Genomic DNA, 26,925 nt, shown 5'->3' on the forward strand with positions numbered 1-26,925 from the left:
ATCCCATAGAATGAGACTCTTCTGCTGCTCTACTGCAGCACAGCAGTGACATCCAGGGGCCATTTCATTTGCTGTTGAGATCAGCCTACTGATATCCGAGTGCATATGTACCTAAGCCAAAACCCCACTGAAGTCGCTTGGAAAGATCCCCATGAATGTCAACAAGCTTTTGATCCATCTGTTTTACTCCATGTTTTTTAACAGTTAGCAAAAAAAGGGCTTTCGTGCCCAATTACCTTGGTTGCTACCTTTCTGGCTAAGTAATCTAAGAAAAATCTCCCTGTGCCAGCCTTCTGTTCAACACACAAAGTGACTTTGTGTGCAGAGATTCGCCCAGTCCCACCACATCTCCCCAAAACGATGACCTACAGCAATAGCAGTAGGTCCATCCAAATTCCTGGATTGTAGCAGTAGTGTAGCCTCAAGTTCTGCACCAAAAGCCAATCCTATTTCCTCCTCTAAACAAGAGGTCAGAAAACTAACGAGCTAAAGGCAATCAGACATCATCTTGGCCACTTTGATGAGCAGTTGGCACGAAAAACCTGCCAACCTTTAGCCATGTTGGATGGTGGGTGGTCAACTGGACCGGGTAGGGGAAACCTGACCTCTGCACAACTGGTTCAGATCTCTCACTTGGATTTAATCCAAATTTCTCAGTTTCCATCTCATTACAACTTTTCTTGGTGTTATTTCCAGCATTTACACCTGTGCAGATATTGGTAAATGGGAGTAAAGTCACTCTTGGATATGGTTTTCTCTCTAGAGCAGACTTTCAATGCCTGAAATCTCTCTGGCAGAAATCTTTGCTGTTTCCCTAAGATCTTTTTTTGGACATGTGAACATCAGGACTAGACATAACTTTTCAGAAATGGCCTCACTAATGCTGTTTACAGAGATAATATCACTTCAGCACTCCCACTTCATATTTGCCGGCTGCGCAGCCAAGGATTACTCCAACCTTCTTGGCTAAGACACTGCTGGGAGTTCATACACAAGCAATTGTCTACCAGGACCATTCAATCTGGTTCTGAGTCACTGATTTCCAGGATGCATCCCCCAATGTCCTAGGTGTGACCCACATCCCTTGCTCCAAAAACATCTGCCTCTTCCTGTGGCCACATTGAAACGAGTTGTTTCGGGGTTCCCAATTCAGCCATCAGCACCTGCCTGCACAACCAACCTGTGCCCGTGGCTATTTGCCACCAATCTTGTTTTCATACTGCCTGCAAATTTTACCAGCTCTCTGTTTTTTTGTTGTTTTTTGTTTGGGTTTTTTTTTGCCATTCACAACTAAGGGGCTGCTGCTCTGTGGTTATCGGATCATTCTCCAGATATTTGCTCCTTGCAATTTTCTTCCTCCCACTTTCTCTCGGCTTACATTTCCCCTCCCATGCTTTTAGTCCTTTTTGCTAACACCAGTTGGGTCTGCTTTTATTTTCTGAAGGTGGTTTGTTTGGCTCAAGTCACTGGACACGATGGCAGATGTTTGGGTTCAAGTGGAGGTGTAATGAAAGAGGATCACACTGAGAACATGCCCTCTCTGTCTCTGCTCTGCACAGACCAGATGTGCACTGTGTGGCCCAACACGACAGTCATCCTGCACTGAAACTGAGAATATGAAAATATTCATCAGGGAAGCAGAAGTGCATAAAACTACCAGAGGTGGCTCTCAAAAAATCTCTTATTCTCAGCAAAAAAGAGGTTTCCCATGGTCCAGTAACTGTTTGGATAACCCTTTCCCTGTTGTACCAGAATACTAATAAACAGGTAGCAAAAGAAATATTTTGCTACAGGCTTAACTAAAGCAAGGCAAGCACTTTCTCCATTGTCATTTTTCTCTCCTTTTTTTTTTGGGCTTTCCCAGGTTGGACAGGGCGGGCTGGAGAGCTGGACTGAGGGCTCACAGGAAAGAAATTAAAGAAAAAGTGGAGATTTTGCATTTGTATCCTTAATTCCTGTTTGGAGTGTATTAGGCAGAGAGAGAAAGAACTGGTGGAGGGGGAAGGAATTAAATTATCTCTGTAAATAATGGGTGGTATGTGCCCAGCTTAAATGGAAACAGGTTACAAGAAAACTCTCACTGGAGCCACATTAAATGCACAACCAGAGGCTGGGGGTTAGAATTTTCTTATGCAAAATCTATTTGTATCCCTTAATTTCAGCCATTTAGAGAGCTACCTCTACAGAGAATAGAATCATGGAATCATAGAATGGTTTGGGTTGGAAAAGACCTTAAAGATCATCTCATTCCAATGTCCTGCCATGGGCAGGGACACCCTTCACTAGACCAGGTTGCTCCAAGCCCCATCCAACATGGCCCTGGACACTTCCAGGGGTGGGGCAGCCACAGCTTCTCTGGGAAATGTGTGCCAGGACCTCACCACTCTTACAGTAATGAATTTCTTCCTAATGTCTAATATAAACCTGCCTTTCTTCAGCTTAAGGCCATTCCCCCTTGTCCCCTAACCACATGTCCTTGTGAGTAGTCCCTTGCAAGCCTCCTTTAGGCACTGGAAGGGGCTCTAAGGTCTCCCTGGAGCCTTCTCTTCTCCAGGCTGAACAACCCCAACTTTCTCAGCCTGTCTAGGACAGAAGTTCATAGTCTTTTAATGGCTGTAAAATGCTAATGGTTGTAAAATGCTAAAGTGCACATGGCACTTTTCCCCATTTTGCAGTTGCAGAGCTGAGGCAGGGCAGGTTCAGCCCCACATCCCACAGACCGCCGATGGCAAGGAGACGGATGATCAGAGGCTGGTGCTGTCACCGCTGTCCCATCCTCCCTCCTTCCCTGCCTGACCCTGCAGCAGTGCGTGGCAGGGGACCCGCTGTCACTGGGGTGAGGTGCTGCAGATCATCTCTTGGCTGCAGACCGAACCAAACATTTCAGAGGACTATTCTTCTATTTAAAAGCAGATCTTCTTTGGATCTCTTACGCAAAGCGTAAAAAGCCTTTCAAAATAGCCAGCATGATTATTCATGACTCCTCATTTGCAGCAGTGCTTGTTTTCCATGGCAGCGCCAATGAGCTCACCTGAATAAAGAATTACGGGAAAGAATTGATGGCTGGAGGTTTTTGCACAAGCAAAGGTGTGGGCTGGCATGGTCCCCTCTGCATTGGGAACTTGGTGGACTCTGCTAGACCGGAGACCCCGTCCCCATCCTGGCGCTGGTCTGGCCCCTGTGGTGCCCTCACACGGCTGTGCTGCGGCTCTGGCACAAGGAACTCATCCCCGTTTGCTTTATTTACCAGTATCACATAGAGGGAGGGGTTGGGGGCACGCTGGGTTTCCCAAGGAAGCTCTTGATGGATGGGCATGCCTGATGGAGAGTGACGATTCCTGCCGAAACAACCCAAAGTGATACGCGAGGAGGATGTGGCGGTGCTGGGGAGGGAGCCCAGGTCACTGAGATCCCAGCCTAGCTCAGGATGATTTCCCAGCAGGGAGCATATTCTTTCCGCCCCACGCTTACCCCTGCCCTCCATGCACTCCGACCAGCAGGCTGCAGGGACTGGAATTTCCCGACTCTCGAGACCTCGACTGTGCTGCCGTAACACCCGCTGGAGTCTCCTTTGCTTCCCGCTCCCTGCACCCCTCCCCGATTTTATTTGTCTGTGGTTTTTGCACAGGGAAAAAAAAAACGAAGTAAGCGGAGGTTTCCGGGAGACCCTGCCCCGCTCCGTCCATCAGAGAGCAGACAATAACATCGGGCCGCTTTGATCACTTCATGGTTACAGCAGATTTAGATGGCGAGCTGCGGATTCCAGCAGCAGCTGCGAGCAATGTGGCGCAGCCCAAAAAACACAGGCAGGGTCTGTCAGCGCAGCCCGGTGCCGGCTGGGCTGTCTGCTGCGTGATGTAACCCCTCCTTTAATTTGTTTTCCAGAAAATTCATTTCGAGAAGTGCTCTGCGAGTGGCTTGGCAGCGGCGGGAGGAAACGGGCTGGGGAGGACGTCAGCTGTCAGCCCGCAGCCCCCGCTGCCAAGCCCCGGCCAGCGGGACGGCGCGGGGGCTCGCAGGGCTGCTTTCCCTGCCCGGGAAAGAGCCTTTGGGTCGGGTCCACGCCGAGTTACTGCCGGTCAGCCGGGGCGGCGAGTTCCAGCACAAGGACCGTGTTTATTTGTGTGCTCCGCAGTGCCCGGCACAGAGAGGCTGCACCTGTGGATGCGACAGTAAAACCGGTGATAAATAACGACCCAAGAAGGAGACAGTGCAATTTAATCTGTATAAGTGAATACAATTAACTGGGGAAGGATGCTCAGGCTGGCTGAGGACATCTTTCCTTTCTTTCCCTTTCCCTTTCCCCTGTGGGTCTGGGGATGCACATCCAGGCTAAAGATTCACAGAATTTAGAAGGTACAGCACAGAGAGCTTTGCCTGCTCTGTTTTGTGCAACTTGACTCTTTTTGTGTAGGAGATGGAGGGAACATCGCTGAGAGAGGGAAGCACAGCTGCAAGTTGGAAGAGGGACTAACTGGCAAGTGATCTCCATGTCTTTGTCCTCCCTCCCTCCTTCCCTTCCTTTCTTCCTTCCCTTTCTTCCCTCCCTCCCCTCCTTCCTTCCTCCCTCCCTCTCTCCCTCCCTTTCCTCCCTCCCTCCCTCTTTCTTCACTCTTGTTTATCAACACAGAAGATCCCATTGACTTGCTCTGAGGTTCAAAGCCCTGTTACATCATCTCCTTCTTCTCTCAGAGGTCAAGGGAAGGTGGGTTGGTCTTTGCCATGGACTCAGAGCTGCAAGGGACCCCCAAGACCATCACTCCCATCTGTGGCTTCAAGCAGAACCTCACCAGGTCCAGCCTGAGCAGATGTTGCTGTAGAAGTAGCAACATCTAGGGCTTGCTCTAGGAGATCTCCACAACCTCCTGGGAATGTGTCCCTGTGCCTGCTCACCCTGCTTCAGCAGGAAGCTTTGCCTGATATGTTGTCCAGATTTCTCTTGGTGCAATGTAGCTTGTCCCTTTGTTGTGCTGCCCCTCAGGGACATGGACTGTCCCTTGGTGCCCTCAGCAGCCTTTCAGATGCAGACCTTGGCCTGTGTGCTGTGCCCCAAACAAGATGGGGAAGTCATTTCTACATTTTCTGGTAGTGCAAGTGTGAAAGAGTCTAATTATTTACGGAAAAGGAGGTTTATGCATCCTTTCCTTCCTTCTGCCACCCAGAAGTCTCACTAGGACCATCAGGGGAGACAACTGCTGGGAGTAAGACCACTGGAAATCAGCTCTCTAACTTCTTCCATGACTGCTGACCCTAAGGCCAAAAGAATGGGCTCAGGTAATGATCTTGCTGTCTTCAATGGGATTTACTTAACCTATGCCTAAATGCTTTGCTGGAGGAGGTGGGAGGCACCTGCAGTGGGATACTGCAAGATGGGATGGGGGAGCAGCTGATGACTTTCCTGGTCTTTTGGAGCATGAGAATTGCTGAGCATTTTGGCTTGGCACTGGGGGGCGAGCAGAAGGACACTGCAAACTTCTCACTGGCTTCCTGCAGGTCACCTACTCCATAACTCACTGGAGTCATTTCTCCCTGCAGAGAAGGACAAGCTGAAGGATGTGGTTGGCCAGATTATATATATTATTTTTTTTTTCCTTTTGGAAAAATAACGGCATAGCATTTCCTCTGCCTTGTCCTCTCCCATGCTGTACTGGTAGCTGCACTGAAGCTGATTGATTAGTTTAATAACAGGCAGTTGATATGCAGCCATAAAATTATGCACTTTTACTCATCAGCCTGATTGAACTCCTCTGCTGACTGTACAGGAGCAGAATGGCAGAGTTAAAATAATGAGGGAAACAGCCAAGGGAAAAGCAAGCGTGGTGGTGTTATTGTTTTAAAGCTGAGGAAGAAAATGAGTCCAGGGAGGAGCTTTTCCAAAATAAATACCAAAATACAGAGGGAAAATGTTAAGATGTAATTAGCACCGGTACAAGTGCCATTAAACGTCTACAGGGGTTGGAGGCATCAGCAGAGCTGCTTTTACACCCACGTGGTCTATGCTGGGGTTTCAGGAGGTTGGGGCTGACTCTGCTGAACACCCCCAATCCCCACCTCCTCAGAAAGGGCCCTTTGCAGGGTGAATCGACTCAATGGGGAAAAGATGGGAATTCAGTTTGTTGTTCTGTTTTTTGTTTGTGTTTTTATTTTTGTTGTTGTTTTGTTTGATTGATTTTTTTTGTTGTTGTTGTTGTTTTTGGTTTTGTTTTTTTCTGATTCTGGCCAAGGAGGGAAGGATATAAGGATGGAACTGGAGAAAAAAGTGACTGGGAAGGGTTTGTCCCCTCTGCCCCCATGCTAACGGCATCAGCGGAACGGAGATGGTGTGGTTGGGGGTGTGGGAAGTACCAGAGCACTTCCAGCCTGGCCTGGAGAGAACAGGGCTCCTCTCAGTGATGTCCCTGTGGCCCTGAGCTCTGCTCTCCGTGTTTCTGGGCACCAGGGAGCTGAAGTCAGACTCTGACCTGCGGGGTGTCAATCACGCTCTGCAAAGCCACCAGAGGGAATTGAAGGTTCCCACTCAGCCGTGAATCAAAATGCAGGAGCAGGCAGTGGGGCTCGCTGATGAAGAGCCACACAGCCCCCATCCATGCATGGAGAATGGCATTTAAGACTTTATATCCCAATAAAATATTTCCCAGCGCTCCAGGCAGGGGTTGTGGGGTTGACAGTCTCACTGTTTGTCCTGCACACATTTATTTTATTTATAAGACCGATTTGTCTGTGAATAGGTCAGCCTTATGCCTGTGAAATGTTTTAATTGAACCTTGTCACGTGCTGTGTCCTCAGCACAGCCATCACACAGCCTTGACCCTGGGTCCAGCCTCCCCCCCAGAATACAAAACTGTTCAGATCTTCCCCTTGGGGCACATCTCCCTGAAGGAGGGGATGGGAACAGGGGAGGGAACAAGTGGCTCTTGGCATTTATTTTCTCCCAGAGAAATGCTTGGCAGAGGGTTGCACAACGCTCCTCGCCCTTCTCCCTGGTTGCACCCCATCCAGGTTGTTCCTGGCAGCAAAGCTCTTCCTTATTTGCACCAAAGGGCTTTGGGTCAGGCCATCTGTGTGTTGCAGGATGCTGTTGGAGGTGACACACAGCTGGACTGCCATATCTAAGGGTGCTGCTTCTCCAGCTACTCCCCTGTTTATTTTGGGTTTATTATGTTTATTATGGGTGCCCTAGCCTGTGGTTCTTGGGTGGGCTTTCCTCCTGGGCTCCTCTTCTGCTACATTCTGTTTCCCATCTCCCTCTGGACAGGAGCTGTTGGGTTGTGTTATCTTGTCCAGATTATCTCTCTGGGAGCCACAGGTCAGGAAGCTCCTCCACAGCTCCTGGCACCCTGGTGTTGGCTGGGTCATCTTGTTGGGCTGAGACAAGTGTCCCCTGAGGCCAGAGGGGGATGTACATTGTGGAGTAGGAGCAGGATCCCTGATGTCACCTCCAACAGACCTCAATGCCTATGCGTGGGGCCCTGGATACTGCCAAGGTCCCCACTGACCATCATGGGAAGGAGCTCACATAGAGCCCTTTGGATTCTGCAGAGGCAGGACTGGGCAGGACTCAGTTTCTGTCCTTGTGCAGGATGACTCAACCTGTGTCACTCCTGATGGACATTTCTCCTCCTTATCCTTCAAAACCTCTAGTGATGAACATCCCTGATCTTCCCTTTGCTCACTCCGTTTCACTGCCCTCCGAGAGAGGTGGGGGTACAGCTACTTCTAGGATCACTTTAGGCATCCTGTTTTCTGTGATTCCATGAGATTCCTGTGAAACCACAGCTTAAGTGACCTCCCAGAAAGAGCACAGTTAAGATTTCAAGAGCTGGAGACATGGCGAACTTCATGTGCCTCAGGGCAATGTCCATAATTATCCGTCTGCTCCTGGCAGGGGTTCAGCAACAGCAAGCCTCTCCTGGGTGGTTTTGCAGGGGACTATGGGGCTAATCCAGAGTCTTTCGATGTACAGCACAGGGAAGGATCAGGCATTGTGAAGAACATCCTCACACAAGCCCAAGAACCAGGAGTAAGGTGCTGGGTCGACAAGTTTGGAGCTCCAAGCCCTGAACTCTGTTTTCTCTCTCCACTGTTGTGGGTCTGTTCCCTTCCTGGCAGCCTGTCCTCTTCCTTTGACTCAGCAAAGGAACATGTGGAGTCTGCACTTGAATCCAGAGTACTGCAGGTGCTAAAGCAATACCTTGCTTTACTGCTAAGGAGCAGATCTGCATGTGGCTCCTTGTCCTCCGGGTTGGAGTGTGTCCTCCGGCCTGGAGTGGAAAAGATAAACACACTGTGGTGTAGCAAAAACTTTGCTTTTATTAGTCTTCATCTAAAGTAAAAACAGGCCCTGAAAATCACAAACAAATTGTCTTTCTGCAAGAGCAAATCTTGGTAAAAGCTGTCTGGGTTTCTTTATGCAACGGAGTTGGAAAACTAAATTTAACTGCTCCTTGAGGCTTCCCACCCCTTTCTTTTGTTTTCTGGCAAAAGCCCCATTACCAAGATGGAAAGCTTCAGTATTGAAATTCACCATTAAAGTTTTAAAGAACAACCACCAACAACATTTCCAAATACTTTGGAGAAAAAAGCAAAAGTAAACCCTACCAAAGCTCTTTCCCCCCTCCCCTTACTTTGAGCAGGTGCAAAGAAGAGCCCTTTCCAAGGTAAAGCATGGCACAGGAAGAAAGCCTAAGGGGAGGCAAAGGAAGGTGACGTGGACAAAGGCTGCAAGAATAAACAACATTCTGACTCAAAGGATGTTGCATACACATTGTATATACTTGGAAATATTTTAAAACCATTTTTAAACCAAAGCAGAAGCTGAGGAGGAGTTGGCCCATGACAGGAGGAGAAAGACTTGAATTAGGAGTCCAGGGAGAGTGAACAATCCTCAGCCCTGAGAGGGAGCTTGAGGGCAGCATGAAGAGGGGAGGAGCAGAGGCAGTGAGGATGGGGAAGTCACCAAATTGAGCAGGCTGGTGTGAGATGTGGCAAAGCACTAATACAAGAGGGGTGATGATAGAGTCCTTTCTTGAAGTCATCCAAGCACAGCAGCCTGAAAGTTGTCAGGGCCACAATCTGCCTGTACAGGTCTAGGTACAGCCTGAAATAGCAGATTCAAATGGTTAATAAAGGGAATATTTATGCAGTGGTTCTTGCCAGCTGAGAGGGGAAGCCTAACAACGAGTGCCTAGTTATTCCTGATTCCTGCTCTTGGCAGAAGATTTGGCTTGGTGACCTCCTGAGGTCCCTTCCAACCTCATTTATTCCTGGTCCTATGAGCACAAGTCAATGAGCTCACCAGGATCCTCATACATATTACATTAAGGGTGATGAAGAGAATGTGGCAAGTGAAGAACAGAATGAATTCAGTCCATCCTGAATATCTTTCTCCAGACTTGAATATCATAGAACCAATTAGATCGGAAAGGACCATCAAGTCCAGCCATTAACCCATCACTGTCAAGTCTACCATTAAACTATGTTTCCATATATACTAAACATGTCCCCATTAAACTGTGTGCCCAAGTGCCACATATTCATGTATTTTAAATATCTCCAGGGATGGTGACTCCACCACTTGCCTGGGCAGCCTATCATAGAATCATAGAATCATAGAATAGATTGGGTTGGAAAAGACCTCCAAGATCATCAAGTCCAACCCCTGATCCAACTCCAATTACTATATCATGGCACTAAGGGCCACGTCCAATCTCTTTTTAAAAACCTCCAGGGATGGTGAATCCACCACCTCTCTGGGTAGGCCGTTCCAATGCCTGATAACCCTCTCTGTAAAGAATTTCTTCCTAACATCTAACCTAAACCTCCCCTGGCAGAGCTTGAGCCCATGTCCCCTTGTCCTATTGTTGGTTGCCTGGGAGAAGAGACCAACCCCCACCTGGCTATAACCTCCCTTCAGGTAGTTGAAGAGAGTGATGAGGTCGCCTCTAAGCCTTCTCTTCTCCAGATTGAACAACCCCAGCTCCCTCAGCCTCTCCTCATAGGACTTGTGCTCCAGTCCCTTCACCAGCCTCGTTGCTTTTCTCTGGACCCGCTCCAGCACCTCAATATCCCTCCTGAACTGAGGGGCCCAGAGCTGAACACAATACTCAAGGTGTGGCCTCACCAATGCAGAGTACAGGGGAAGGATCACTTCCCTACTCCTGCTGGCCACACTGTTCTTGATGCAGGCCAGGATGCCATTGGCCTTCTTGGCCACCTGGGCACACTGCTGGCTCATGTTCAGCCTCCTGTCGATCAGCACCCCCAGGTCCTTTTCCGCCTGGCTGCTCTCCAGCCACTCTGTGCCCAGCCTATAGCGCTGCAGGGGGTTGTTGTGGCCAAAGTACAGGACCCGGCACTTGGCCTTGTTGAACTTCATTCCATTGGAGTCAGCCCATCTCTCCAGTCTATCCAGATCCCTCTGCAGAGCCCTCCTGCCTTCCAGCAGGTCGACACTCCCTCCCAATTTGGTGTCATCAGCAAATTTGCTGATGATGGACTCAATCCCCTCATCTAAATCATCGATAAAGATGTTAAACAGGACTGGACCCAACACAGACCCCTGGGGAACACCACTGGTGACCGGCCGCCAACTGGATGCAGCCCCGTTCACCAGCACTCTCTGGGCCCGGTCCTTGAGCCAGTTCCTGACCCAGCACAGAGTGCCCCTGTCCAAGCCATGGGCTGCCAGCTTTTCCAGGACTTGAAAACCCTTTCTGTGAAGCAGTAGTTCTTAATATCCAATCTAAACCTCCCCAGGAACTGCTTGAGCCCATTTCCTCTGGTCCTATTGTTTGTTACCTGGGAGAAGAGACTGACCCCCACCTGGCTACAGTCTCCTTTCAGGGAGTTGTAGAAAGTGATAAGGTCTCCTCTGAGCTTCCTTTTCTCCAGGCTGAGCCTCCCCAGCTCCCTCAGCTGCTCCTTATCTGACCTGTGCTCCAGACCTTTTCCCAGCTCTGTTTCCTTTCTCTGGACATGCTTCAGCTCAGCACACATATAACCCTGAGGATGCTACAGCAGGATCTGGGTCCTTTACAGAGCTGGCTTTTTACAGGCTTTTCCAGCAGAATCTGGCTTTATTCTGGGGATGTCCCAGATCATCTCCATGGATTCTCCTTCCTTCCTCTTGCCGGAGAGTTACAATTGCTTGAGAAACGGAGACTTTAAACACAGCTGAGACAGAGGCAGGTGCACAAGAGATCTGAGCCCTGCTGCATTGCTCTCAAACTCTTTGTCATTTTATTTTTCTCCGCTGCCCACCCCTCCTCAGCCCTTTCCCAGAGCTGCCTCTGTCCCTCCTTGCTGTAACACAAACTCTGCCACCAAACTGGAGCTGGCAGACACTTCCCTCCGTGCTGCAAGGTCAGCCCTCCCTACTGCTGTCCCGCTCCTCCATCCATGGCTCATGGCCAGGACTGTGAAGCCAGAGCCCTCACAGCCCTGAGTTTGCACCTGGGAGAGAGAGAGAAGAAAGAAGAGGACTGGGGAGGAGAAAAGTAAAGAGAGGAAAAAGGGGAAGGGAGGGGAGGGGAGGGGAGAAGGGAAAGGAGAGGGAAAAGGAAAGAAGAGGGAAAAGGAAAGGAGAGGGAAACGGGAAGGGAAGGAAAGGAGAGGGAAAAGGAAAGGAGAGGGAAACGGGAAGGGAAGGAAAGGAGAGGGAAAAGGAAAGGGAAGGTTTGGGAAGGGAAGGGAAGGTTTGGGAAGGGGAGGGGAGGGGAAGGGAAGGGAGGGGAGAAAAAGAAATGAGAAAGGGAGAAATGAGAAAAGGAGAAAAAAGATTCACCAGTGATTAAAAAAAATATATATTTTATAGAAGGTAGAAGGAATGTGGTGTGAAGCAAAATGCAGGTCTTAAATACCCTGGTCGTGCTTTCCCCTCTGCGGGGCCGCTCCGTGGCCGCCGCTGCTTTTGTTTTCTTCCGTCCCAGTGACCTCCCGGTCACTCCAAATGTCACAGAGGCCGCGGAGCTGTGGCTCCCCGCAGCCCCTTCCGGAGGGGGAACACGCCGTCACCGGACGAGAAACTTGGCTGCAAACACCCGAGAGCAAATCGGTGTCAGAAACAACCGAGCCCTGGGAACGGGAGGGAGAGGGGGTTGCTCTCAGAGATCATTTATTCATCAGCAGACCCAATGCTAAGGCTCCACGGACTTCAAAAACAGCCTCAGTAGGCCAAGATGCCCCAAGTTCCCATCAAATGCCACCTTTGGGAATAGAGGGTTTCTTTATGTTGCTTCACAGCCGGACTTCGCTCCCGATGCTCCAATAAAACCCGGAGCCACACGAGCAGCGTGTGGTCTCTCCCTCGTGGCACTGCTTTATTTCGTGGTTGACATTTAGCTGTCACCGAGATGGGCACGTTAAAGCCGTGGTAAGACAAATATTTGCTCAGCATGAAAAGCTGCCGATAGGTAAATTGCCTGGCAGCACCTCTGGCGCATTGTCTCACCAGCATGAGTGGGGATGCATGGGCAGAGCTGGGAAAATCCCCAACTCTGACCATTCACAGGCTATTAAAGACACCAGTTCCCCCTCTGGGAGCCCATCTTCTGGCTTAAAGCTCCATTTGTCACGTGAGCAGCATTGATTTGAAAGTATCAGATGCTCTGTTCATCTGCTTAAATCTGTTGAATTCCTGATGGGGACCAGGAACCACCTGTCCCATTTTCCAGCAGAAATCCAAAATGGACCAAACGAGTTACATACAGTGCCTCCAAGGTGCCTCTTTCCCCTCATGGCCTGCCAGGGTGTCTGCTGGCTGCACACAAGGTTTGGTGTGGGGGAATACATACTGCTGTCCTTTAACTGTATCCTGATAATTTGTCGGCATCGATGTTAAAAAAGCTGCCTCCTTTGGAAGACAAATTCACTTGGACCTGCTCTCCACACTCTGCTATTTTTCTCCCACAGATCAGGTGGCCCTGCATCGTTTATCCTCTCCCTCGGAAGCAATCCCCAGCTGTAATGAAGTCCACTCCCAATTTTAGCTTTTGTTTGTTAGCCCTCTCCCTGTGCTAAATATTTATTGTGACATTTATTATCACATTATTTTGGTGACTCACCGTGCCCAGCTTCCCAGCATTGTTTCTAACGGGAACTTCTCAGTACCTGTTTCATTAACACCCTGTGTGGAAACAACTTTACCCTCACATCTCTTCCCATATTGACTCAGCCCTTCACCCTCCACGACAAAACCAGTCCCTCCTGACCCTCCTTTGGGGCGAGTTCATGGCCTGCTCTTTGTCCGCTGTGATCACTTTATCTTTTTGCACTGTCACTGCTCTCCCCATGACCAGATGGGACTGTCCTTTCTTTGAATGTCACTGGGTAGCAAACACTGGTCCCAAGGCAACCATCAATTTTTTTGTCCAGCGCTGAATTAATCCACAGCCACCATCCTGAGTTCCCCAGCTGAGTGATTGCATTTTTGATGCGTGATAGTGCATGTTCAGCAATGACCAGCTGTGTTTTCAGAAACACTAATGCTGTTCTGCTGTTGAAGCACAGGCTTCTCAGGCTGAGATCTCTGTTAACCAAAATCTTTTTATTTCTGCAAATTAACGTCCAGAGCTCTTCTCCACTTCAACCCTGACGCTGCCCACTCTTGGGTAATGTCAGCTCAAAGATGCAAAGGCATGGAAGGCTCTCTGGCTCTGAGGTATCAATAAATCTTAAATGAAATGTGGATTTTTTTATTAATAGGTGTCCTCTGCTCCCTGTCCTCCCTTCCATCTTCCTCCACACTGCAGCCCATTATTGCAGCACTCCACTCACCTGAATCCCTCATTTCTCACCCAGACTCCCCACAGTGCTCTCTGAACTACTGAAAAGCTCTCCTTCTCTGTCGCATTGCTTCAACCTGCTCCTGACACACACAATCTAGTTTTGTTTTGCATTTGCCTGCTTTACTCCTGCCTGTTTCATGATCACTTTAACACCTTTTTTGCTTGCATACTCTAGTCTCAAAAAAACCCCACAACTGTCCTACCCAGGAGCTGTCAGTGCTTAGTTATCTGCCCATCTTTGCCTTCTTCCACAAACCCAAGGCTTTCAGCTGCTCTAACACAGGGGAGGCTCAGCCAGTATTTTTTTGCTTTCTTTCTCAATCCCTCAGAATAATCTCCCAGCTGCTCCCCCCTCCAAATTATTTCTTCTTCAGACTCAGGGCTTCTCTGCAGTCTGTGCTGACCTGTGTAACTCCATGTGATGCTCCATCTGCTGTTGACTTCTTTGTGTTTACTTTCCAAGGGGAAAGCTGAAAACATGACTTCAAGCTCTGGCCAGTGTCACTGTCATTCCTCAAAAATAAGATCTGCAGTGGACTGAGCTGTGATTTGGATCTGCTCAAGGCTGTGGCTCAGTCCCAGGGATGCTGACTGAGGGAGGACTTGTGAAATGTGTCCTGTGCAGTGCTGCATCTCATGTGAGGCCCACCTCAGCCCACAGAGAACCAAGGATGTGAGCAAACAGACAAGCACCAACCTGCTGTGCGCTGCCACCAGCTGTGGGTCTGAGCTCCAAGGGGTCCCCAGAGTGTCTGATCTGACTTCCAGCTCCACCAGGGGGTGCAAAGCAATTCCCAGCATGGGAATCTTGGTTGTTGCCCTCCCTAAGCACAGCACAGCAGTGGCAGCTCTCCAGAACAGACCGTAACCCACTGGTTTGAGCTTGGACCAGTTCACATGAACCCTCCTTAATGGGAGTCAGACCCTGATACCTCAGCATAACCAAGATTCTATATGCAGACAGCAACTGGACTGAAGGTGTGTCAGGGTTTATATGTACATAAATTCTCTCTCTCTGATCCTGTCTCTGTATAGGCATCCAACAGCTGGACCTCCAGTTCGAGTATATTTATAAATAAATACATCCATGCATGGCCAGTGAGGTGTCTTAAAACCAGCTTATTTCAGAAATAGCATCATTTTTCCTGGCGAAGGAGAGCAGCTTCTCTCATTTTCTGTGCCACTTGTATTTTTGGGCTTAGCAAGGCAAAATGCCAAGGAGAAGACAGCATGTTTACCTAAGAGCAGCTAAAAGAGCTGTATGGCAATCAAGGTATTGAGTGGGTTGGGCTGAAAATAGATCGGCTTGGAAAGACTTTGATCAAAGATGCTCATCAGGGGCCTGGATGGCCTTGAGCACCAGTAACGAGCTCTTAGGGAATATATCCCCCTGCACAAACAATGAGCAAGGTGCACACTCCCCCCTCCTGTCTCTCATGAACCGTTTCATGAAATGGGATTAATTATCAGGAATGTGATTTTTTTTTTTTCCCCTGGGAAAACCCTGCTGTAAGGGTGTTTGTGGCCTCGTTTGGATATTACTGAGTGCTTCACCTCAACCCTTCTCGGGCAGTTATTATTGCTTAACCCCTTGAAGCTCTCCTGAGCTCCCACTAAAACAGGCTCCACACCTTTTCCAAGCTGTTTTGCCTCTTCCTTTCTCATTGAGCAGACATGCTCTGCCCTGTGCCAAGCCTAACCTACCCATGCAATTACCAAACTATTTGCCTGCAGCTCCACATATCTCACTTTATACAACACCTTGTGCCAGCTCTCCTTTCTGGGCATGTCTACATAGCTGTTCTGGCCCAGGGTCCAGGTCTGGCGTGTCTCTTGGCATCCTGACAGGCATGACAGATTACAGAAGAAAGTGTTTGGGCTCTTCTGGCGGCTCCAGGAAAGCTCTCACCCTGTGATAGGAGAGCAAGAACACAGCCCAGATCTGGCTTTGAAGGTGTGGGGGTACGACAGGTCTGGTCACAGGCCCTGGGCTCAAGTCCAGAGAGAACAAACAGCATCATCATGTCTCTGTAGCACTTTGTTAGGAAGTGTTTCTGGTCCTTAATTGTCTTATTTCGTAGTAAATGGGTTAAGATACTGCACTATGGGACTCTTTTTTTTACAGCTGCAAACAGGGAGAACTTGCCACCATGTAGGGCTGGGAGAAATCTGTCATGTGTGAGACCCCCTGCCTTGGTCAGGGGTTGGGGGAAAGGAGCAGGACAGCTCTGCTCAGCCAGGCAGGAGGCATTAGGGAAGTCACAATACCCTGGGGACCCTCTCCAACTTTTGCCCTTAGTAGGGAAAACCTCCGTGTGATGCTTTTCAGAACTAATAGTAAAATTATTGCTCCCTTCAATTCCAGCAGAGATGGAAAGGGAGATCTGTACAGCCCTTCAGTGCACTTATATCCAGTACACCTTTAAGTGGAACACTTGCAGCTTTCTTGCATGTAGCCTCTCCAATGGCCTTCTCCTCTTTGACAGGTACCTGGCTTCCCTCAGGCTGCTCCCCTGAGCGTCTCCAGATGATGTTAAGGGAAGGTGCCATAGCCCCAAATTTTTTCTTTGCAGTTTTCCAGCTGCAAACATCAGGGAGAACTGGTCACCATGTAGGGCTGGGAGAAATCTGCCCACCAGACACAGCACTGCAAAACCAAGGGCTCTCCCCAAACTGCCATCGATGGGGCTTGCTATGGACTCGGCACCTACTGTTATCATGAAACCCACGGTTACGTCAGGAATTTTGCATTTCCAGAGCTGCCAGACCCCTTGTTCTGTACCTCATCAGTGGGAAGAAATAAAAACACCATCTAAGGGTGGTTTGAGGGGGGTCCTGCAGCTCCCCACTGGCTGCAGAGCACCCTGGGGTCCGTCATGGTTCTGGATTACACTGCTCACAGCAGTTCCCAGCCCCACCGGTGTTTAAGGCTTTATCAGATTCCACAGGAAGTTGGTTGAATGTGGTTCAAGTGGTTACCTGAGGTTTTCCAGCCTCCTCTGTCACATCTGGCACAATCCAGCTGATGATCTCAGTGTTACTGGCTCCAGGTTTCCTCCTCCATGTCACAAACCCCTGATCTTCCAATGGCTGGGGTAGTGTTTTAGCACCCTGTAAAGGTATTAGAAACCAAATTATTATTTGAACACAATGATACTGGCCATACAGTTCTCACTGCAGATCTTGGAAATTGCCTTGCTATCCACATCAGTCATTTCCTGGATCAACTAACAGCACAAACCTCATTAAATCCCACACGCACTGCTGTATGCCTACTGCTCTGAGAAACTCAGGGAGAAGAAAAGCAGGGAAAAGAACGCCCAATTTTGGGCACATTTGGGTTTAGAAAGAGGAAATCAGAGTGCAGAATTAAAAATGGCAGACTTTTACTAGGCCAGTATTATCCTCCTGGGCTCATGAAGCCACGCTGGATCTAGAGGAAAGCTGAACAGATTCCCAAACACACCAGTGGAATTGAGGACCAGAATCTTGGCGACTGACTTCTCCTCATCAGAGCAACTGGAGGATGGCAGCAAGTCAGTGACATTTCCTAAGTGAGCCCAGAGGGGCTGGATCCTCTGCCTTGGGAAGCAGCAGCCTGCAGTTCCATGGAAAACAAGACAGCAATGAAATATGTGACCTTCCAACATCACTCTGAAGGTCCTTCCTGTCTGATGAAGGAGACAGTAGTGGGACTTTTCTGTCCAGTGGTGACTGGAGACAGAGCTGTGCTTTCTTACTTCCACCCTTTAGTCAGAAGTGAAGGTGAAAGGAAATTTCAAGTGCTGAAATTTTGAAAGCCTTGAAAAAGGAACTTTCATGTATGGACACAAAGCATAGCTTTTAGCTTGTGCCTGAATATTTTAGGGGCTGTCTTTTGGGATGCTCCTTATGTTGCTGAATCACAGCCCAGGCATTGGGGTTTGGGAATTACTGGTTTAGGGGAGATTGGTTTCAGACACTGACGGAGAAGGTTGGGAGGCACAGCACTTCTGCTGCATGAACTTGGGTAGTTACTGTGGATCAGCTGACACTCTTCAATTTGCTAAATCAGGTAATCTGACCTTAAATCTAAGCCCACAGTTGCAACCATGGAAAGAGCACTTCCAGGAACAGGCTGTTTATCCTGTAGCTGTGCACGGAATTACAGCCAGATAATAACTCTGGGACACGGTTTATTTCCCCATGGTTGCTGTGACTTCTGGGTGCTCTAAAGCAGCTTTTTTCTTGTTGATTTTTTTTATTTATTTATTTATTTTATTTTTAATTCTGACATTGGAGTTCCCCTCATTGCTGCTTCCAAGGGTGTCAGTTTTAAAATGGAGAAAACTAATGAAACTGGAAATATATTAGTGCTGCCTCCGTGGTAAAGGTACCTGCCAACATCCCAGCCTCGCTCTGTTCAGAGCATCCAACTTTTTTATCTTCTGTCTCTGCAGAAGAGGGGATGCTGGGACTGACTGTTCATCATTATGGGCCAAAGTACCCAATATAGCACATCAGCTACAGAAAACAGACCCTGCTGAGGCACAGCTGACTGGCTGTGGAGGTGCTTTGTTTCAGCACGATGGGAACACTGAAGCAGTCCATGCCTGGGGGCTCAGGGGCTTGATTCTGCTCACAGCCGAGATCCCCAAAGACACTCACTATCTGTTAGCCCTAACAGTGTAGTGCCACTGAAAATCCCAGGTGCCCAATAATCCCTGTATAAGCAAGCACAGACATCAGCCCACCAGCCAGCTCCTTACTTGTTTGCATTCAGTGTGCATTTAGCAGCAGGCTAAAAATACAATACCATGACTAGATAGCGCTCTCTTGAAGACCACTTGCATTTCAGATCATCTCAGCCTTATGCCACATTCAGAACTTGCCTGAAAACCTGGGAAAATTATTTGCAGGGCTACTGCTGCTCAGAGAACAGCTCCAGTCAAGAGCCCTTTATTCGAGGGGTTTTCCAAGCAGGGCATATACAGTTGAAGCAGGCATCATGTTATTTTTCAGGAGAGAATTTCAGGGAGGAAAAGTGGTGGATGCTGAAAGCAGCTTTGTGTCCTGCCACTAGGAGCCAGGCAGGACGTCTGGATCTCTATGCAAAAATACCAGGATCTTATTGCATCTTCCTGACCACAAGGATGGTAACCACAGGAGGTGACTCTGTCAGGTTTTTGGAGCCTGCAGAAGTGGCTGATGCTCAGGGGTGCTGCCATGTGCTGTCTGATGCCTCACCAGGTCACAGCTGCAGTGCCTGGGTTCATCTCCCTGTGCTCCCTTTACAGCCAGGGATGGCCCTTTTGGGGCACAGCCCATCTCACCCCAGATGAGTCAGCTGGAATAGGTAAAAAGATTCCTACAAACCCATCTTCTAGGCTGCTCCATCCTCCAACGATATTAAACCTCCTCCAGTCACGTGTGGGACCCCCTGCCTTGGTCAGGTGTTGGGGAAAAGGAGCAGGACAGCTCTGCTCAGCCACGCAGGAGGATATTAAACCTTCTCCAGGTCCACAGCAGGAAGAAACATCCACCACCTCCTCACCTGATTTATACCTCTTCAGGTAAACTAAAATCATGCCTTTTATTCCTGCTGACTTTCTAGCTGCCTCCACAGTGCCCATGTTGATGTAAAAGCATGGAAAATTGAGGTTTGCTATAGACTGTTCCAGGTATGAATACCCAAAGTGTTCATCAGCACCTTGGGAGGCTTTTTAACATCCATCCCAGCAATCTCTGGCATTTTTGGCAGGAAAACAAGCAGATGTGACCAGACTGTTTCTCTGTCTGCTTCCTGTTCACTGCTTGTGAACCGGGTGATCATTTCCAGCCTCGTTTGATGGTACCTTTGCATTCCCAAAGTGCTGAAGCCTGTAAGGTTTGTGCAAACAGGCAGCCAGGTAAGGAGAGAGAGAGAGAGAGAGAGGAAGGGAGATTTACTGGTTTTGGGGCACAAGAACCCATCCAAGGGTTCAGCCTGAAGTCTTACATCCAGGGAAGATCAGGTCACTTATGGATCACTCACTCCTCTAAAGACCATTCTTATGGCTTCCCAAAGAGCAAGGGGGTCTGTTACCTGCCCCAGTATCTGCACTCACTGTATCATCTCAAAGTGGTTTAAACTGGGGATAAAACCCACTTAAGAACCTCTCTGGATTAAACTGAGTCCTCACCATCATCCTTGTCCTGCGTGGACAAGACAACAGAGACATAAGGAGCCACTGGCAGTGATTTGAAGTCTGATAATTCCAACTGATGGAAAATGTGTGTGTGTGCGCACATGTGTAGGTGTTGGTGGGAGCACAAGCCATTCACAAACAGACCCTGTCCCCAGCACATCAGGCTTCAAATTCTGCATTTGTTTTTTTGTAGAGCAGCTTGTCTGTCCAGGCAAGAGCACGGATAGATGCCAAACCAGGCTGCAGGTACCCAGGGGACGGGAAGGAGCAGCCGTGGGAAGCAGCAAGGGTCCAGCCCAAACCATCTGCTGCTGTTGGATTAATCTCTAACCTGTGCTCTTAGCTGGCCAAGGGAAACTTGTTAGGCTGAATTTGTATCTCCAGCTTCAGGTTACAGCCTGGCATGTTAAAATAAACCATCGCTGACTTCGTGTTGTCTTAAAAACCTGGGTTGTGGATTAGAGATGGAGGAGAAATTGTGGAAGAAGCTGTGTGTGACCACCAGTGTGGGGAGGAGGAGATAACTCTGTGCTGCCAACAGCTTGATCATGGCCCAGGGCACCTCCTTGAGAAAAAGGAAAGGATGGAGAGCCCCAGGGTGAAGGGGTGGCTGAAAGGAGGCTTGGACCCATGAGCAAAGTCTCTGTCCTTCTGCTCTGGGATCAAACGTTGTGTGCTCTGAAGAAGCACATTTGAAACATTTTTCCTCCCCTCTTGATACTGTTGTTTCTCATTATCATTGTTTGTCTTGTTTCCTCTTGCAAACCATCCTCTGCCAGAGGAGTAGCAATCTTGAAAACTTGGACGTATTGTGGAGGAAGGAGGAGAATTATTTTCTTAAAATTTCCTTTTTCAAAATGTGAAAATAATTAAAAAAAAAAATCAGATATTTTCACTGCCAGGGAAAGGTATGGACAGAAACAGAGGAGAAATGTCTGGAGAAAAGCTGTCTCCTAGCTTTGTTGAATACTGGAGAAGGAGGAGACAGACGAAAAGCACTAATGAAAAGAAAGTTTGAGGAGTGGACTCGAAGGCTGACCTATTGCTTATCTGATTCCTCTGCAAACTGGGCCAGCTGTCTCGCAGGATGGTTTCAGGTGGCGTCTGCTGAGCCTCCTGACTCATCTGCGTGTGGGTTTTGGATGTGCTGGAGCTAAACTGAACCTGCCAGGCACTTACAGTTCGCTTTTACACACACGGAGGAGAGCGGGGCTGGTTGGACCGAGCGTTACAGAGCCTCTTTCTAGGAAAGGAGCTTTGCGTAACAGAAGGGAAAATAGGTCGTTGTCAAGGTTTAGTGCATTTGCAGAAGAAAGTAAACAAGTGGTTCGGCGTGTCCGAGATGGGAGAGCAGCTCTGCACCGAGCAGGATCTGCCCCTGCTCAAAGACAAGGCTGTGCTTGCAGGAGGGCTTGGCTGGGAGGAAAGTCAGCCTCGTGTTTACGACAGCGGGACTCGGATTCTCCACGTGATCCCTGACAAACCATTTAATCCCAAAGCTCTGGGAGGGAGGAATCACCTCCCCGTGACACCCAAGGCTTTGGGTGCCAAGCTCTGTGGGGCACAGCTTGCACCTGGGCATGAGGCACCCTGAGCAAACGTGGCCTTGGGATCGCTGTGGAGCTGCTTAGGAGTGGGAGGCTAATGGGAATGGGGAGCTGATGCTGGAGCAGCCACACCAGCCGTGGCCACGGCAGAACCCAGAGCAGAGCCCGTCCCAGGAGGACTCAGGTGCGGGAAGAAACAAAAAACAAGGCAAAAAACCAATAATAATAACAACAACCACCAAACGCCTGCAAAAGCACCTCCAAGTCCTTAAAAACGCCCTCAGGCATTCGCCGAGCAAAAATCCCAGGGGAGATGTTGGAACAAATCCAGCTGCCTCCCTGGGTGACACTGAACCACAGCACGTCACCTTCCCGGGGCACAGGGCTGGGGGAGGCGGGGGCACCCACCCACCCACCCACCCACCCTGGGGGCCAGGGACGGCTCTGCCCTCGCAGCACGGGCTGTGGTTTCGCCCTCCCTGCCCGGGAGGGTACAGGCTGTGCCGGAGCAGCGCTGTGGCACCCGGGGGGCTGCGCGGGGGCTCTTGCGGAACATCTGCCAGCTGCCCGGCCCCCGCCGCCAGCCCCGCCAGTACATCTTGTTTGTGTTTTTCCGCGGAGCACACTCCCAGCGGGTTATGTCAGAGGTGAGGAATGCAGGGCCACCCTGTGTCATGAGATCAGACTTACATTTTTAGGCCGAGCGCTTACCGTATTTGCTGGGAAGCGGCGCGCAGGCGGCACGCGGGGCCCCGGAGGGGTGGGAGATACCCCTTCGCCTCCATCCCTCTTTTCCAGCCCTCGCTCCAGCAAGAGCCGGGTGGAGCGGATGGGGCCCGTCTGCTGGAACAAGCTCTCCCTCTGTTCCTCGCAAGCAGCAAGAAAGGAAACGCAGTGAATTAAGGCGAATGAAAAGGCAGCAGTGAAAGGCGGCCGGGCTCGATGCCAGCGCTCACGGAGAGAGAACTGGTGTGGAGCTGCTCCCTGCCGCCGGTGAAGGCATCGGCACCCGGGACTGCCCCGCGGGGGAGACTCGTCCGAGCACCAGCACTCACCAGGCTCCCAGGGGCTGAAAACGTGAGGGGAGACACGAGGCCGTCCAGGGAGAGCCGGGCTGGGAGCTCTCGGTGTGAAAGCAGTTTGCAGGGTCTGACCCAAAACACCACCCGGAGCAGTGACCTTCCCCCAGTTTCGTCGCTGGGAGCCAACCCTTACGTCCAAGCTTTCTAAAATTTCTGGACTGCTTTGCCCGAGTCCCTCTGCTCGAGGAAAGACGGTGCAAAGCAGCTCTGCTGGTGTCGTACAGGGTTGCTGCGCTGCCCTTTCCCTGGTTTTCCCACTTAAAACTTGGAGGCTGCTTTGTAGCTACGCATCCCATCTAGGGTAGGAGGAGGGGAGCTGCTTTGATCCCGGTGCCACTGCAGAGAAAACCCACTGCAGCAGGGTCAGACCCTGGCGCGGGGAAAGGCTCCCCCTTTCTGCTCTGGTGTGAATTTTGCTTTTTTTTTTTTCTTTTTTCTTTTTGCCTTTCATGAATTAGCTACAATAGTAGGTATCTTGAGACTTGAGATTGAAAAGCCCAAAGGTGAAGAGAAAATGCAAACTGAACACTACTGTTTGTTGGGTTTTTTTGTTGGTTTTTTTGTTTGTTTATTTTGCCTTACCAAGGGTTTTGACATGGTAGTGTTTTGTTCTGTGTCAGAAGGAAAACAAACCCTGAAATACCAAAGTCTTTCACACAATGGGCTTTCCTTTCTCTAAACATCCCTGTGAGTTGGGCCTGTTGCAGCTCTCAACTCTTCCCAGAGCAGGAGAACAAATACTAGGAAATCTGGAGGCATGAACTGCACAGAGTTGGCTGCACAAGCCCAGTGTTATTAAATGCCTCCAGTGTTGGCTGCTCCTCCCCTGGAGGAGGTAGGTGAACCTCCAGAAATGCTGCTGGTTCCTGTGCTACTGGTAGTTTTCTGCTGTGCACCTCAGTCTCCTTTTTGTGTCCCTGTGAGATGTGACAGGGGACAATTTCAGCTCCTCATCTCTTATTCTCTGACTTCTGCTCTTCTTGTTTGTTATGTCACCACCGTGTGCAGTTCCAGACTTCTCTGGGCGCTCTACTATAGTCCCAAAAATCTGTTTGGGAAATTCTCCCTTTCATGGCAAATGCTGATTTTGGGTCCTCTCTAGACTTGTGGTGCTATGGAGGCACCAGAGAGTGTCCTGTGGAGATGAGAGAGGTGACCAGCAGGGACAGAAGGGACTAGCAGAGAGCTCCAGGGGAACCCTCAGACCCAGCACTCTCCCCTGGGCAAGGGGATGGAGGGTCCCACAAAAGCAAAGGTGATGTGTTGACAGGAAGGGGCTGGTTGCTGCCTCATAAAAATAAGGAAGGAGAAGTGATGGTGTTGGATCCTTGGGAAAATGAGACTTGTTTAATGGTTGAGGATGTTATTCTCTTTCTTCCCTCTCTCTTCATCTGCCTTGCCTTTCATAAAATTGTGCTTTGATAAGATTTTCTGTTTTATCATTTAGTGTGGAGATTTAGTTTCATTTTCCCTGGATTCGGAAAGGAAGGAAAAGGGGGCTTCAGGCAGCATTTAGCAACAGCTCTGGACACCAAATCAGGGCTAGACAAGACCCAGAGAAGGGGTTGCTTCCACCTTGGCTGATCCAGAAGGCTTCTGCACTATGAATGACATGAAATAAGGATCTTGGCTTTCATTAGATCTTTCATCTGCATGGAATGCTTTAAGGATCAGAATTCATCATTAGCAATAATTATATATATTTAGACTTGATATAAGTTCAGTTCAACTGCAGTGAACTCATTTGCTTCTATTACATTCCTTCAGTCTGGGGGGAATACACTGACATTGCTTAGCAACCTTTAATCATTTTGGTGGAGCACAATAGTCTGGGAAGGCTGAAGTTTATGTGTGTTACCCTGCCCCAGGTAGTTACTTGATCTCCCAAATAATAAGTTTCTAACCTTGTCATTTGTTTCTAATCACCATTATCTTCTGAACTGGAACTGAGCATCCTGAACTCATAGAATATCTCAAGTTGGAAGGGACCCATAGGGATCACAGAATGGTTTGGGTTGGAAGGGACCTTAAAGATCATCCAGTTCCAACCCCTCTGCCATAAGCAGGGACACCTTCCACTATCCCAGGTTGCTCCAAGCCCCATCCAACATGTCCTTGAATACTTCCAGGGATGGGGCATCCACAGCTTCCCTGGGCAACCTGTGCTGGGGTTTCACCACCCTCCCAGTGAAAAATAATAATAAAGATCGTTAAGTCCATCTCACTACTTTTCGCAGGACTGCTACAAATGTGTATTGCTTGACTTGAACGTTGGGTTATCTCTCCCTCTGCAGCGTGGCAGTGCCCGAGGATATCTCAGGCAGATCCCAGAATATAAGGCAGCAATATCTCCATCTGACCCAGGCAGGCAGCTGCTGGTTTGACTCGGAGCAGCACAGCAGTGGGATGTGCTGTGCCTGCCAAAGCAGATACTGTAGGTCCTTTATTTCCTAATTGTCACTTTTTCTATGACTGCCTCAAACAGAACCAAGGAGCACGGAAAGAACAGTGCTTCCCCTGTCAGGGATGGAGTGGAAAAGACGGAAAAAAAGGCAGAAGGAAGAATGTGGTGAAAGGCACCACAACATCCAGGGGCTTGACTCTGATTTGCTTGAAGCAGTGTAAACAAGCAGGCTACAAAACCTAAGAGCTCTGACTGACACTGGCACCAGAAAAACAAGGAAAACTTGTTTTAGACCAATTACACTGGAGAATATATGTGAGATTTTCAAGACACTGAAAAACATCATCATCAAACAGAGCAGTAATTTGAGTTTTAGGGCCAGATCTAAATGCCAGGGCTACAAGAACCAGAAATTTAACCTGATATAAAGTGGCTGTTTTATTATTTCCAAAGATTTTGCGTTGTTTGAAAGATTTTCTACCATAAGATCTCTCAGCTGCTCTGCTCAGCTCCTTGCTGGGGCACCCTGCAGCTCATCCAGGCTCATCTCCCCCAAGCCCTCCACCCATCTTTCTGCTCCCTGTACTCCAAATCTCTAGACAACTCTGTCATTCCATGCAAACTGGGTGGGGTTTGCCCCTTTCTACTGGATATTCACTCAACCTTTCCTGACCTACTGCCATATTTCCCCACTCCTTGTAACCAGCAGCCATGATAAAGTTCTCATATTCAGGGCAGGACTGCTGCTCCCTTTCTATGAAACTCCCTGGAAGAGCATCCCACACACTTGGACTCCTGAGCAACTCAGCTCACCTACACAAAGAAAAATGAGGTAGAGCTGGTAAGTCTGAGTGAGGGGCCAGGGTCAGCCCCTGTGGAGAAATAGGACAGTGGAGAAATAGGAAAGAACTCACAGGGAGATCTTGTTGCTTGATGTTCTCCAAGTTCCCACTGGGAGCAGGCAGAGCTATCTGGCTTGCATGGGTTCAGGTGTCTGTCCCTCTTGGCCACCTCTCCACTGGTCTCTGGTGAGACTAGAACCAAGAGGCTGCTGCTCCACCTCTACCCATGTCCTCCAGGGTACACCTAGAAACTTGGGGGAATATATAGCCATGATCTGTCTCAAGGCCAAGGGCACTGGGAGTCATGCTGGCACCAGTGGGATGTCCTGTCCCTGCCACAGAGAGGTCTCTGGAGCCTGATGTTAGGCTGGATGTATTGTTCCAGAGGATAGCCAGGGATTCCCTGGAACACCGCTTTATTCAGGGCCATCTGGTATCTCACAGTCCCATGACCAAGAGGACTGTCATGCCTCATGATTCATCCTTCCTGGTTCCCACGGAGCAGGGAGAGAGCCACAGAAGCCCTTGGTGGTTTTGGTTCTCCTCAGCTCTGGTTCATTGCTCCAGCCCTTCTTGCTCTTATATCCTTCAGGGAAGAACAGAAGTGATTCCAGTACAGAAGCAACAATCAATATAATGGTTTGTGTTCATTGACACTAACCAAGCACCCCCTTCAGCTGTCCTACACTTCCCAGGAGGGTAGATACCTGGGAGAGGAGAAGGCACACCTGGGAAATGATCAATGGTGCTACCACTCCAGAAAGGGGTGTAGGAAGTTTCAGGCTGCAATAACACAGTGATTTCATCCACTTCAGCAGGCCCTTTGCCAGGTGTATCCTGTCCAGCCTGTACTGAACTGACTGGGGATGAGGAGAGGCAGTGGCAGCCAACTCTAAATGGCCAAGACCATCCTCGTGTCAGTGCTCAGTAGCTGATTCATGTTTTGGTCTTCTGCCCCACCCAGTCTAGAGTGAGTTCAGCACAACCCTTTGAGCTTCACTTTCCTACTTTTAACACTCTCCCTCCTTCAGGGATCTTCCCACATTCATGGCCCAACCCATCCACCACCAGTTCTCTCTCTTCTCCTGGACTGGACACC

The 26,925-nt window shown here is 49.3% G+C and overlaps 1 protein-coding gene across 1 annotated transcript; it reads right to left on the reverse strand.

Annotated features, from left to right (window-relative positions):
* Nucleotides 1–3,959: 3,959 nt before the first annotated feature.
* LOC113955288 lies at nucleotides 3,960–26,294 on the reverse strand. Its single transcript, XM_027660604.1, has 5 exons — nucleotides 26,269–26,294; nucleotides 22,210–22,567; nucleotides 16,764–16,895; nucleotides 8,192–8,261; nucleotides 3,960–4,158 (listed from the first exon to the last, which is right to left on the reverse strand). The coding sequence occupies exons 1-5, from the start codon at nucleotides 26,292–26,294 to the stop codon at nucleotides 4,070–4,072; spliced, it is 675 nt and encodes a 224-aa protein (XP_027516405.1). The 3' UTR covers nucleotides 3,960–4,069.
* Between the last annotated feature and the right edge of the window lie 631 nt (nucleotides 26,295–26,925).

The sequence above is a fragment of the Corapipo altera genome, unplaced genomic scaffold (genome assembly GCF_003945725.1).
Source record: "Corapipo altera isolate COAL_440 unplaced genomic scaffold, ASM394572v1 126, whole genome shotgun sequence".
NCBI classification, from domain to species: Eukaryota; Metazoa; Chordata; class Aves; order Passeriformes; family Pipridae; genus Corapipo; species Corapipo altera.